Below are 14,063 nucleotides of genomic sequence, written 5' to 3' on the forward strand. Positions count from 1 at the left end.
AATCATAAAACGTTTTCACAAGGTCCAATTTTCCCTAAGGATCCAAATTTTTAAACCTTAATCACGAGTTTCAACTTTGTTTCTGTTGTCAGAATTTCGTTTCGTGTGGTGTGCGTGTGATTCAATAAAAATTGTGTAGTGTTTCCAACTTATTCCATATAGCGTGTGTTTCATTTCGTGTAGCGTGTGTTGTGTGATTTAATGATCGATAAGGAAAAATATGTAATGTTCCGATTCTTTTTAGAAGATGTAATTGCTTGAGGACAAGAAACATTCAAGTGTGGGGTATTTTGATATTGCTTTAAACATACATATTATTCGACGCAATATCATTTATATTTCATAGGTTTTTACTATTTACTAAGACATTCAAATGTATAAATCACGAGAAAACGACAAAAGATAATACGAGCTCGAAGTTTGAAGAAAAGACGATAAACGATGGATTTAAACCAAATATATGTCGAGATAACATTACCCGAATACAAGTTCAAGATGAGCAAAGAATAAAAATTCAAATGAAAAGTTCCAAATCGATAAACGTCAACGTGGGATCAAAAGAGAACAAAACATAAAATAAAAACAAAGAAAACTGTCGGCTGTTCTTACGCGAATCGTGTGGCAACCTACGCGAAACGCGTAGTATTTAACTCTTACGCGGATCGTGTGGACTCCTACGCGAAACGCGTAATATCCAGTCCAGATCCAGATTCAACAGCAAATGGGACGGTTACTTTTATGTTTTAACATTCATTCTTTTTCAAGTGGTACAACAAGGACATCAACTTTTGACCTACTACACATGTTATAATACGGAGTACTCTTACAAAAAGAAGGCAGAGAAAAATAGAGAAGGAGTACACACATACATTTTCAAGGAGACTACACACACAAAAAATTATTAGTTACTGTCATTTATTTTTAAGTATTCTGTACCAAATTAATTTTCAAGTTTGAAGAGTTAGGATAGTTTCAAATATTAAGGGTGTATTGTTCGTGATTAAGGGTATTATTGTACGCGCAAAAGGGGTGTTATTATTGTAATTTTCTACCATTGAAGTTAATGAAAGTGAAGAATTTTTAGTAAGTATATTCTGTTAAAAATTATTGTTATCAATTTTTATAGTTATTGTTATGTTTGCATATTTATATTTTTATGTTTACCCTAGTATAATGAGTAGCTAATTTCCCTAGTATTTGCTTAGATGTAGAGCCCCTAGTGAAATGGATTGTTATCATTTGTAAAAATTAAAATGTAACTTTAGTATTTTTAATATTGAGCCTAATTAAAAGAACCATTATTATGTATTTGGATATTTAACCCTTGTCACTTAATTTGTTAGATTAAAATAACGAAAGTTGTTTTTATTTATATAAATTAAGCTTCAACATTAAAAGTGATCTAGACGAACTTATAACTAATTTACTAACACTAAATTAAAAAGTAAGGTTCGGTGGTTTGGGTAATATCACTAGTCATATAATAGTGAAATTGTAAAAAGGGAAACCGTTATGATTTGGGTTTTGGCGAAGGTCAAAACTGGGTTGGGTCTCAATTTAAATACTTAAGGACTAGTAACTATCTAAATATAATCCAATGAAAATTAGATTTAATTTAGTTAGTCAAAACTTATTATTTTTTCGAAAGGAAAATATAAGTTTTATACTAAACATTTTAATACGAGCTTAAACTTAAAACAATCCATGGACCTAGAGGTGACACATTTAAGTAAACACTCCCTTTTATTTTATAAATCATTATTATTATTATTTACATTCATTTATTCAGTAAAGTTAAAAGTAAAATAAAAAAAATATTACACAACATTATATTCCAGTTTATTCGTCACTGTTTTGTCACCTGGATTATAACATACGCGGATCGCGTATATCTCTACACGATACGCGTACATATTAAACCATACGCGAAACGCGTATTATACTACGCGAAACGCGTAAGTATAATACGGGTACTGTACGAACTAGGTTAAAATCTAGGGTTTTAATTATTTTATTATTATACTTAAGTAATTAATATATAATTTGTATTAGTTATTATAAATTATTTAATACATGTTTTAATCCTACTAATCAGTGTTAAAAATAATACTTTATAATTAGTAATTAGTTTATAATTAGTTAATTATTATAATTCCTATTAAATTGTATTAATTTCATTAAAACATGTCATTTAGTTAATTTAAATAAATTTATATTATAATTGCTCAAAACAAAATTCTAATCATATAGTTTTATTAAAAGTTATTATTTTACTAATTACCATTTAGTAATAAAATTGTTACATCATAATTAGTATAATTTCATTTAATTCACTTTTTAGTTAATAATTGTAATCTTGTAATCTTGTAATTTTATTTATGAAGTAAATTAGTTAAGTTATTTTCCATTATTGTTATATTATAAATTCCTAATCCAAAACCCCCTTTAAATAAGTTTGACTTCAAAGATTATTAAAAACCATTAAACACTCCATCTCCCTGTGGAACGAATCGGATTTACCTACAAACTAAACTACACGAATATGACTAGTTGCCTATATATGTGTGAAATCAACCTGAATTCATTAAAACACCATATATACAATAAATCAATTCGTGTAACAAAACAACTCAAATCCGTTCATAAATAAAGGTTGCGTTTCGAACCATCAATTGTGTATTTAGAGGTATGAATATATGAATATAATGAATTATTACATATATTTTAACTGGATTATGTATTTAGAAGTATATAGTGTAACTGGATTATGTATTTAAAAGTATAATGAATTAAGAAGTATAATGAATTTTTACATATTGTTAAATCGGATTATGTATTTACAATTATACTGAATTTTGGCATATAGTTTAACTGATTCAGAATACCTTATGCATTTGTGTACAAACACTTGGTGATAACATTTGACCCAGATTTCGATTTGTAGATAAAACATAACTTGAATCAATTCAACAGATATGTAACAGAGTCTAAATAGAGTGACGGTTTGGATTACAGTACTTGAATCAATTCAACATATATGTTATAGAGATTTCAAGATAACGGTTTGGATTACAGTACTTGATTTGAATTAGATTCGGGTCTGTTGTTTATGGGTTTGATTCATTGTGGTCATTAAAATAATGGTTATTCATCTTGTTGATATCATTTCTATATGTTGTTCTAATGGCAATTGTAATTGTGATCCTTTTACATTTCAGTAGGTATGATTCTTGCATCAGAGGGAACTAATGATAGTATATTCGGAATATTGCGATTAACATATTCACCGGATATAGTCGCCCATAAACCTTGAAGATGAAGAAGGTATCTACCATGGACTAAAAGAGCTCTCTATTTACAGTATTTGAGCGTTCGTTGAAATTGATTTGTAAGCCTTTAAATCTCTTAATTTTCTTTAAAGTTCTAATTTTGATGTGATTTACTTATTATTTTGTGGTAATATGATTTAGAGTCAGTTTTGATATGATTTTATAATTAATCATGATTTGCTTTACTATCAGTTTTTAAGTGATTTAATAATTTTTTTTTTTTTGAAGTAAGAGTTTGTTGGTAGAGGTCTTTTGGTTTGTATCATAAAAATCACTAGCCTTAAACACCAAAATTGATGTATATATTAAGTAGCCATATCCACTTTCAAGGTGGATATCCAAAAATCACTTACATGTCGCATTTGATATATAGTTGGCATTTAATGATGTCCTGAATGCATATAGTTCAAGGCTTTTTACGATATTGGTAGGTGTCAATATTAACTATGGTTTAATGTGTTGCTATCGAAGTAGAGAAACACCATTTAGGTCTGTGTTGTTCATTTTACATACAAGTTCCATGATGACAGCTATTAGTTCAATGACAAGCTGTTAGGATATTAGGACCCAAACAACGCTAGTAATTCTACAAGACTACTAGCCGAGTAGTGATTCTATCAAGATCACTCAAACCCACTTAATGAACGAAAGATAATAAATGCGTAAATGTAAGAACGACACAAGATATAACGTGGTTATATGCAATCGGTGTGATTGCTTTAGTCCACGGACCAACTAGAGAGTGTTTATTACTGAGAATCTGTATTTGGTATGTTACAATTGCATACAATGAGTTCTATATATAGGAGAAAACAAGAACACCATGACAACTAGCTAGGAATCTTCATCATGACAAGTAATCATCTTGTTTACCAACTAGCCATGCTTTCCACCTTGTAATGGCATGATCACAGCCCTAATTTTAGGTGTAAAGTGATTAACTTTGCACCTAAAGTGAAAGGAGGCCAAAGCATGCTCGGATGTAAAGGTTGCAACTTGCCAAATTGCTGACAGAGAGGCGATGCGCCGCATCTGAGAGGTGATGCGCCGCATCCCTTCAATTCCACGTTCCAGATTCATGTACCAGCACTCGATGCGCCGCATCGAGATGGTGATGCGCCGCATCTGACCCCTGATGCGCCATATCAGCTCAATGCTCCGCATCAATAACTCTCGGACTATTTTGCTCGATGAATGCGCCGCATCCATGTCTAGATGCGCCGCATTTGACTGCTTCACGCTTCCCGAAATCTGCAAAATCCGTGCAAGTGTTGGAACAGTTTTTTTTTTCTTCTCGTTTTGTATAAAGGTCTCCATAATCTAACAAATCTCCCACTTGGAGACTTTGAACAAAACTCCAATCATATCAATGAATTAACCAAGAACATTAAACCACCTTCGATTACCGCCAAATACCATTTGGGACACGCACGCTCAACACATTCTTCGGATGAGTAGACTTTCGATAAAAGGTCTTCAATACTACTTGTTAAACTTGTAACACCATTCACATCTCTAGCTGGGGTCTTCTCTCATCAATACATGAGAAGACCAATTGAGGTAATGCAAAACCTCAATTTCTCCGTCGTAACCACCTTAGTAAACATATCGGCAGGATTCTTCGTACCAAGGATTTTCTCCAAGAATAAAGTGCGATCATTTATATGTTGTCGAATAAAATGATACCTTATCTTGATGTGTTTCGTTCGACTATGAAACACTGGATTCTTCCCAAGATAAACCGCACTTTGATTATCACAATACAAGACGCAATATTCTTGTCTTTTACCCAACTCACCTAAGAAGTTCTTCAACCACACTAGCTCTTTAGAAGCTTCCGTAATAGCCATGTATTCGGCTTCGGTGGTTGACAAAGCAACACTCTTTTGCAATCGAGATAACCAACTAATCGCCGTCTTCCCCATTGTGAAAACATAACCCGTAGTGCTTTTCCCCGAATCATCACATCCACCCAAATTAGCATCCGCATAACCTCTAAGAATGAGATTGTTTTTGGAGAAACACAATCCCATATTAGAAGTACCTTTCAAATAACGAAGAAACCATTTGACCGCTTCCCAATGCTCTTTCCCCGGATTAGACATATAACGACTTACAACTCCCACTGCTTGAGCAATATCGGGTCTTGTACAAACCATAGCATACATAATACTACCCACGGCCGATGCATATGGAACCTTTTCCATATCCTTCTTGTCTCTTTTCGTCTTTGGTGATTGACTTTTCGATAACTTTAAGGTGCTTCCCAAAGGCATAGAACGAGCCTTTGAATCTTCCATGTTGAACCTCTCTACTACTTTCTCAATATATTTGGATTGAGACAAGTATAGAGTACCCTTCAAACGATCACTCACAATACTCATGCCAAGTATTTGCCTAGCACCGCCAAGATCTTTCATCTCGAATTCTCGGGAAAGTAATCCCTTCAACTTGTTAATTTCGGACATGTTTGAACCTGCAAGTAACATGTCATCAACATACAACAATAAGATTATGTAAGAAGACTTGAATTTCTTCAAGTAGCAACAGTGATCCGCTTCACATCTTAAGAAACCAATCTTCTTCATAAACTCGTCAAACTTCAAGTACCATTGTCGAGGTGCTTGCTTCAACCCATACAAACTTTTCTTTAGCTTACAAACCCACTTCTCTTTACCCTTTACCTCAAAGCCCTCGGGTTGCCTCATGTAGATCTCTTCAACAAGATCACCATGTAAGAATGCAGTTTTTACATCTAGTTGCTCAAGATGTAAGTCTTCGGATGCAACCATAGAAAGTACCAAACGGATAGTAGTCATTTTAACTACCGGTGAAAATATCTCTTTGTAGTCAACCCCTTCCTTTTGTTGAAAGCCTTTGACTACCAAACGAGCCTTGTACCTTTTCTTGCTATCCATCTCATTCTTGATTCTATATACCCATTTGCTTTGCAATGCCCTTTTATCATGAGGTAACTTCACTAGTGACCAAGTCTTGTTCTTCTCAAGTGATCCCATCTCTTCTTTCATGGCAAGTTCCCATTGTATGGATTCTTTTGTTTTTCTTGCCTCAAGGTAACTTTCGGGTTCACCATTCTCGGTATAGAGCAAGTAGTTTGCTGATGGAGAATTCCTAGGATTAGGTTTGGGCACTCTAGTCGAGCGTCTTGGTGTAGGAGTAACCGGAATGGTTGGACCGGTTTCATTTGTGTCCTCCTCATCACTAGAGCTCGCACTATGTTCGGAATCATCACCGCTTTCCGAATCATCCCCATCATTAGCATTTTCCGACGCCTCACCGTTATTTGGCAATTCATTGTTCCCCGTACTCCCACTAGAACCTGCAAGATCATCAATAGAAACATCGTCAAAAGTAACTTGACTCGGTTTAGGACTCCCCGTTTCCGGTTTGCCATAGACCGAATCTTCATCAAAAGTAACATCTCGCGAACGAATTACTTTTCTAGCTTCGTTGTCCCAACAACGATAGCCCATTTCATCCGACCCGTAGCCTATGAAAATACACTTCTTTGACTTAGCTTCAAGCTTGTCTTTATCCGCATCTTTGGTCTTCACATATGCATTACACCCAAAGATCCTAAGGTGACCATAACTCACCTTCTTACCTTGCCATTCTTCCTCGGGAATTCGGAAACCCAACGGTGTTGAGGGTCCCCTATTTATCAAATAAGCCGCCGTGTTAACCGCATCCGCCCAAAACATTTTAGGCAAACCGGCATGTAGTCTCATACTCTTAGCCCTTTCATTTAACGTACGATTCATACGTTCGGCGACCCCATTGTGTTGTGGTGTCTCCGGTACCGTTTTCAACATTCTAATACCGAGCTTTGCACAATGGTCTTTAAACTCAAGACTACCATATTCCCCTCCATTATCCGACTTCAAGCTCTTGACTTTCAAGTTAGTTTTATTTTCTACCGACTTCAAGTACCATTTCTCGTTTTGTATAAAGGTCTCCATAATCTAACACAAGCTGGCACTCAGATTAAGTGGATATGCGAACCCTTTTGTATAATCTTTGTAGTTTAATTAGTTTACTCATTTGGTGTCTTTTTAATATACAAGCTGGTGATTGACATGTTATTTAATTAGTTTACTCATTTGGTGTTTTTTTAATATTAAGATATGGCACGTTACGTTGCAATTTTGACATAATTCATGGTTCAATGTATTGTCACTATAACGAGCTTCTGTTTTGGTATTGTGTAAGAGGTAGAAAATAGCCTCATCGGTATTGTGTAAGAGGTAGAAAATAGCCTCATCGGTAGGTTAAATTCGAAAGAAGAAAAAAAACGTTTAGAAACTTTTCGTTAAGGTGCTTGGAGAAACTTACCAGGTTACAAGTGATCACGAGAAGCGTGTTGCGCTTCAGAAGAATGAAAATGAAGGTGTAAAATAATAAGTATTATTTCATTATTTTTTGTACATGGGAAATTTTATTTCTTCATATTTCAAGGGATGTTAATTTATTATAGTTTATGCGTAAACTGTAGAGTTTGAAGAGTTGTCAAAGGATCTTGAAGTTCACACGGCTAATATAATGAAGGTAATTAAATTTCTTACTGCAGTCTCTATATTAAACAGTTAAACTAAAGGTCCTAAAGGTGGAAAAATGGGTGGGTGGCTTACACATATTGAACAAGAAGTTAAAATATAAATGTTATATACACATATACCATTTGTTCAAAGGTTATACATTTTGAACAAGAAGTTTGTGTGGCAAATATGATTACAAAGTTTATATTAAAAGAGATTGTTACGTAAAATGGTTTGGTATGTTTTATTCAATGAACATGAACTTTGGTTTGTTAAGACCTGTTAGATGTAGGTATACATATATATCGACCCATTCATAAGTAATTGGGTTGAAGTTATTACCTTTAATTTACATACATATTAATATTTTCAGATGTTTTATTCTTTGTTGCACATGCATTATCCCATGAGAGGAAAACAAAGATTAAAGCATTTTTAAAAGATCGCTTTGAACTCGTATTGATGGTCAGACAAAGGAATTTGTAACCAATGCAACATCATAAGCATTACAATTCACCAGAAAGTTCTTTCCGATAGAACCACTAATTCACGGAATGTTTCAACCCTTTTTTCTAACCCCCTAACTTTTTTGTTTTAGCTTCCGGTGACGCTATGTTATACACTTATACTATATGAATGGGTTTTCCAGATGCGTTGATCTTGATTAGATTGGTGATACTCCGGATCATAATGTCGCTTCAGATGGGGACTGGTCACATGGCTTTGTTGTCAGTTTTGCCTTCTTTCCGTGATCTAGGTCAAGGTACAAGTTGTTATAAGGAGTTCTATTTGTAAGTTGTAATTTTCCTTATGTTGCTTCATTCTTTTTAACTGTCTTCTTTTAGAAATAGCATATCTTTAACTGTCTAGGCACTAACTGATATATGAATAATACAGTGAATATTCAGAAGTTCATCACTTAAAAAGCTGGATTTTTAATTCTTAGTTGATTTTGGTATCTAATGTCAACATTGTTACTTTAATCCAGTTGATGGCCATATCTTATTTTGACAAGTGTTGAAATTACCAAGTATGTTGATTAGACAACTCTAAAATATAAACTTCACTTTGATGCACTGGTGACATGTGGTACTGAGTACATAGTCACAAATAATTTAACACAGATTTGAAGAGGTAGTGAGTTGAATTGGTAATTTGTTTGATGCACAAATTTCTTATTGCTTTTGTAATTTATAATGACACTTGGTTTAATTGAAAGAGGGTGAGTCTTAAGGAATATGAACGACTAGACAAAGAAATTGCCGAAAAGAGCTAAAGGTATCAAATTTAGATGTGCCAAGTAGGTGGGCTGGATAATGGTCTATTTTTTAAAAACTTATACTACAAATAAGTATCCGACATGATGTTATCAATTATCTTTTTTTCTTAATCGTGTAAACTTTATTTACATCAAGTATATTTATTATACGTAATTTATATCTACAATTTTGTTCAACTTCATGTTTTTTTTTTATTTGACATAATTTTTGTAAATTACATTGATGTGCTCATACATAATATATTACATTTCTAATTTTTACTGACGAAACCCGCGAATTCGCGGGTCTTAAGCTAGTTTTAATTTTAAAGCAAAGACAATTTTCCATAAATAAATACTCCGTACAATTCTAAAGCAAAGGCAATTTTCCATAAATAAACACCGTCTGTCGTGGTTCAGACTCGTGTACCCACGGTGGCACAAAAAGCATTCTTTGAGTGCCACTTAAGAGTCTCAAGTTTTCCAAACTCGCGATACTAGTTCCATGAAAAATTTTGTTGACCTTCCTAGTTCGATAAACAGGTTTACTGTAGGTAGTTGTTAGAAAAAAAAAAATTCTACTAAAGACAAAATAATAGAAAATTTGAGTATCAAGAATTAAACTTTTTCAATATCCGAACTTTTCATTAAAGTAATTTGCGATCAAAATGAGAGGTCATAAATTAAATCAAATGAGAACAGAATATACCATTTGTGAAGGTTCCACTCGCGACGAATTCGAACTATTCAAAAAGCAAGTGATCGTTTTGATATTAGTCTGCTCGCAAAACGGAAACAATACTCCGAAATAGAAAAGGAAAATGATTTTTCCTTCTATCATTTTAAGTTTTAATCTAATAATCCTCCTGTTACTTTAAAATTGTGATATGTGTCATCTACTAATTTTCTTTTCAAATCATAATTATTGATGATTGATGATTGATGATGATGATGATGATTATTTATATTCTATTCGTCAATATTCTATTGAGTAAGTTAATCGGTACAATTAAATGGTAGGTTGATAAATTATTTCATAAAAACTTATGAACTTAATTTAATCGAGTTGTTCACCGTACTAGTTTCATCAACACTAGACAGTCAAATAAGATCTACAAAGTCAACCCAAATTTTCCCACTACTACATATCTAAATCTAAAGGGAGCTGATACGTACACCACTTACTTTTTGCCATACACCACCAAAATTTAATTTTAGACCATTTTACCCTTTATCATAATTAATTTAGGGAAAAGGGCCTTGAGTTAGATAGGGTAAAATAGTCAAAGATTGTTGTTTGGTGGTGTATGGCAAAAAACAAGTGGTGTACGGATCAACTCCCAAATCTAAATCAGATCTAATCCCACAACAATTTCCAAAAGATAAAATTAGTCAACTCAATATAGCCCACCATTTTCATAACAAAAAACAAATCAATTTCAATTGATTATCAAAACCAAACAATGGGGGCACCAATGAAGCTGGTCGACGCAATTCTGTTCATCTTTTTTCTCATAATCGCAATAGCAGCACCACTTCTTGATGCTCAAACATGTCTTCCATCCACTATCTTCCCTGACTTCCTTATACACCTTAAGTCCTGGTACACCCATGAATATGGAGATTATTTGGTTTCTGAAAAGCCACATTTTTTCATTGGCATTGTTTGGGTGGAGCTTGTTTTGGCTTGGCCACTTTCGATCGCTTCGTTGTACGGTATTGTTGCTGGAAAATCATGGTTGCCCACCACCTGTTTGATGTATGGTGTCTCCACTTTCACTTCTATGGTACTGTTCAATTACCCTTTTTTTATTTATTTTTCCTGTATATGATTTGATTTGATTTGATTCATCATGGAAAAGGATAACTCTATATAGCTCACGTGTTAGTGGTCTGCCTCTCTTAGCGCGAACCCTTGAATTTAACCCAAGGGTGTCTTCCGCACATCGCGTTGTGGGCAGTGAGGGAGGGGGGTTTTACCGCCCATTTCCTCGGATTGGTCCGGGTTTCCTCTGGGAAGCAGTTGGGGGCGAGTTATGCAACTTCCGTAGATGTGTGTGGCTGGTTTAGTCCCCCGGTGATCCCTAAATGCTGTTAAAAAAAAGGATAACTTTGTACCTTAATCTTGAGTTATTTGTAAGAAATTTGCTACATCATTTTTGAAGAGAAATTTGGAAAGTGAAAAGCTTAATTTTAATAGCTTAAAGCCAGCTTGAACATGTGTACTTGAATACGTCATAAGTTTAAGATTACAAACTTATAAGCCGTTAAAAGATGAGTTTATGGTATTCCAAATTTCAACCTATAAAGTCTACAGATGTATGTTAGAAAGTGAAACTTGGTTATGTTTAAGAGAATGTTGCATAAGTGGGTAAGAATTGGACTTTAATTTCCTCTTTATTGGGTTAAAAATTGAAACTTGATTGCATAAACAAGTCATTTTTCTCAACTTACATAGACCTAATGTATGCTGATTTAGGTTTATTAGATTGGAGAACACATATAGAAGTTGGCTAGTGGTACAAACTGCAAATACATAAACGGCAATGATATAAATTTGGGTATGAAATTAGCGGTTTTGAAAGTACGTCTTTTAGTCTTTATACAAAAGAACCGGATCACTATTGTAATAATATGTTACGTAATCATATTTCATACACTCCGACTCCATATTAAGTATGGTTGAAGCATTAAAAAAAACCTGCTGTGTTGTGTGGTCTGTTTTGGCCCGCCCAAAAACTATACAGTTTACGGGTTACACACCCACCCATGTTGACTAAATAAGAGTCAAATCTTTTCATCTCCATTCTTGTGATTATTTGTTTTCCAGGGTGCAATATTATCAGAACTTGTTGGATCTGGAAAAGCATCAGAAAAGCTATTAAAAATGTATGCCCCCTTCATGGGTTTTGCTGTTTTAGCCATCTTGCGAGGCTTGCTACCACATTCTCAAAAGTCGAATGCAGTTGGAACGCGGCACACCGTGGCCAAGAAAAAGAGAGTCTAGATGGTTTAACATGATCCGCACTCGATCACCGGCCAGTTATCTCAAACCTTTATATTTTCTGCTCATCTACATGGAAGATTCGTTTAAAGTATTGATGTTTTCGTATCATCACTCGGTTCTTATGCACCAATGCTGTTCTTTAACCATGTTTCAATTATATAAAGAACAGAGCTTATTATCTTTTTCTAGCTCATGGGGTACAAAACTGTGATCTCCTTATTGTTTTTTATGTATCTCTCTCTCTCTCTCTCTCTCTCTCTCTCTCTCTCTCTTTCTTTTTAGGTCAAATATTTAGATCATAAAAACGGTAATTTTTTGTTGGGCTTGTTTGGCTTGAGCTTGTTTTCGGGTGGCCTCTTTCGATTGCTTGCCTATATGGCATTGTTGCTAGGAAATCATGGTTGTCCACCACTTGTTTATTGTATGGTGCTAATACTTTGACTGCTATGGTATTATTCTTAACTACCCCCTACTCATTTTTTTTTAAACCTGAACCTGAATATGAATCTTTCTTAACATAGTGAATGTTGTTAAAAATTTATGAGATTCTATTTCTACACGGAGGCTTTAAGTTGATTCCTGCTAGTTTTATTAAATGTTGGTTACATGGTGTTAAAAATAGAGAAAGATAGTTATCCTAAAAATGTAGATAAATTATAGGAAAATGATGGTGTTGCTACTTGCTAGCCCCATATAAAATTAGGTGTAGTGATTCAGAATGAGTGGTGATTATTTAAAAGTCAGAACATTTAAAGGTTATATCACATACAGTAATATTATCAATGATATGTTATACTTGATGAATCTTAACCTTAGTTATAGTCTATAGATGAGAATCAACTGTTTTAAAATGTTCTATATATGCACCAAAAAGAATGTTGTTGTTAATGTTCACAAGTGTAACGAACACTCTCGTCAACATTTTTAGGCAGCAATTTTGTCCGAACTTGTGGGATCTGGAAAAGCATCAGATAAGCTATTGAAGTTGTACCTTCCGTTTTTGGGTCTTGGTGTTTTAGCCATCTTTCGAGGTTTGCTACCACATTCTCACAAGTCAAACAAAATTAGCACACGACTTGCTGAGGGAAGGAAGAAGAGAGCTTAAAACAGTTGACCAGATTCAGTATTGAATAGCTGGTTTGTTTTAGGTTCTTCTAACATAACTGTTATGTTTCAGGTTTCGCGGTGTTTGTATCACTAAATTTTTGTTATGAACCACTGCTTGTTTGTAACTTAATTTCCATTGATATTTAATGCGGATGCTTAAGATATGGTTGTAGCAGGGGATGAAGAACTTATTTTTCGTTTTCTTTTATAATTTTTCGTAACATTTTCTAATCTATCTTGTATGTGCAATACAAGTTAACAAAAGTTGTTGATGACCTTTTAATAGGGTAAAAGGATTTTTTTCAAGATTATGACACACAATTAAAAATATACAAATATACTCACTGTTTTATAAACTTGAAAAAATTGAATTATCACAACATTATGCATGCAACCTGCTCCTGCTCCGGCACTGCCGACACGTAGGTCTATTCCGCGCTTTCCTAGGTGCGCATCTCCATAACACCTACTAGTAATTGATCATATCAGACCAATGACAAAATCTATCCATTTTCACTAGCTCGGTCCGTTTCTGGTACCTTCATGTAAGCTACAAGTTCTGATCCCTTTATACATTATACGCGATCATGATGATCCTTTTCTTTCGTTAAGTTACTGAGATATAACAAGCTATCCGCTTCTCTAAGCTCAGGGGAACTACAATGCCTCCATAGACGAAGTTGGAACCAATCCTTTTGCAATAAACAAAAGCGTATTGAGTCTTCAAGTGTAAGAAAAGAGATGATCACTATCACCATGTCAAGTGGAAGTTTAGGAAACTCCACCATGTGAATCAATAGACATAA

At 34.1% G+C, this 14,063-nt stretch overlaps 2 protein-coding genes and 1 long non-coding RNA gene across 4 annotated transcripts in view; all 3 read left to right on the plus strand.

Annotated features, from left to right (window-relative positions):
- LOC139855574 (uncharacterized) overlaps positions 1–8,866 on the plus strand; it is a 60,647-nt gene extending 51,781 nt beyond the window's left edge. Inside the window, exons 2-4 of one of the 2 annotated variants that reach the window (XR_011761489.1) lie at positions 3,219–3,388; positions 7,560–7,895; positions 8,535–8,866. This is a non-coding gene — a long non-coding RNA (uncharacterized lncRNA). Of the gene's footprint in view, positions 1–3,218; positions 3,389–7,559 lie in introns of both variants that reach the window. The other variant, XR_011761487.1, reaches the window with a different exon arrangement.
- A 1,646-nt stretch (positions 8,867–10,512) lies between these two features.
- On the plus strand, positions 10,513–12,583 carry LOC139855583 (uncharacterized). Its single transcript, XM_071844823.1, has 2 exons — positions 10,513–10,930; positions 11,974–12,583. Exons 1-2 carry the CDS (start codon positions 10,607–10,609, stop codon positions 12,148–12,150), a joined length of 501 nt encoding a protein of 166 aa, XP_071700924.1. The 5' UTR covers positions 10,513–10,606; the 3' UTR covers positions 12,151–12,583.
- Positions 12,465–13,454, plus strand: LOC139900774 (uncharacterized; the record flags this gene model as incomplete). Its single annotated transcript, XM_071883548.1, has 2 exons — positions 12,465–12,599; positions 13,079–13,454. Coding segments are annotated over 2 exons (312 nt in total), but the record flags the coding sequence as incomplete, so codon positions are not given.
- Between the last annotated feature and the right edge of the window lie 609 nt (positions 13,455–14,063).

The sequence above is a fragment of the Rutidosis leptorrhynchoides genome, chromosome 1, assembly GCF_046630445.1.
Source record: "Rutidosis leptorrhynchoides isolate AG116_Rl617_1_P2 chromosome 1, CSIRO_AGI_Rlap_v1, whole genome shotgun sequence".
NCBI classification, from domain to species: domain Eukaryota; kingdom Viridiplantae; phylum Streptophyta; class Magnoliopsida; order Asterales; family Asteraceae; genus Rutidosis; species Rutidosis leptorrhynchoides.

What these genes read in the sequence shown, in the direction of transcription:
- LOC139855583 (XM_071844823.1), top strand. Translation starts at nt 10,607, where the DNA reads ATGGGGGCACCAATGAAGCTGGTCGACGCAATTCTGTTCATCTTTTTT. An exon ending in TCTCCACTTTCACTTCTATG is followed by an intron (nt 10,931 to 11,973) that starts GTACTGTTCAAT and finishes TTTGTTTTCCAG; the next exon opens with GGTGCAATATTATCAGAACT.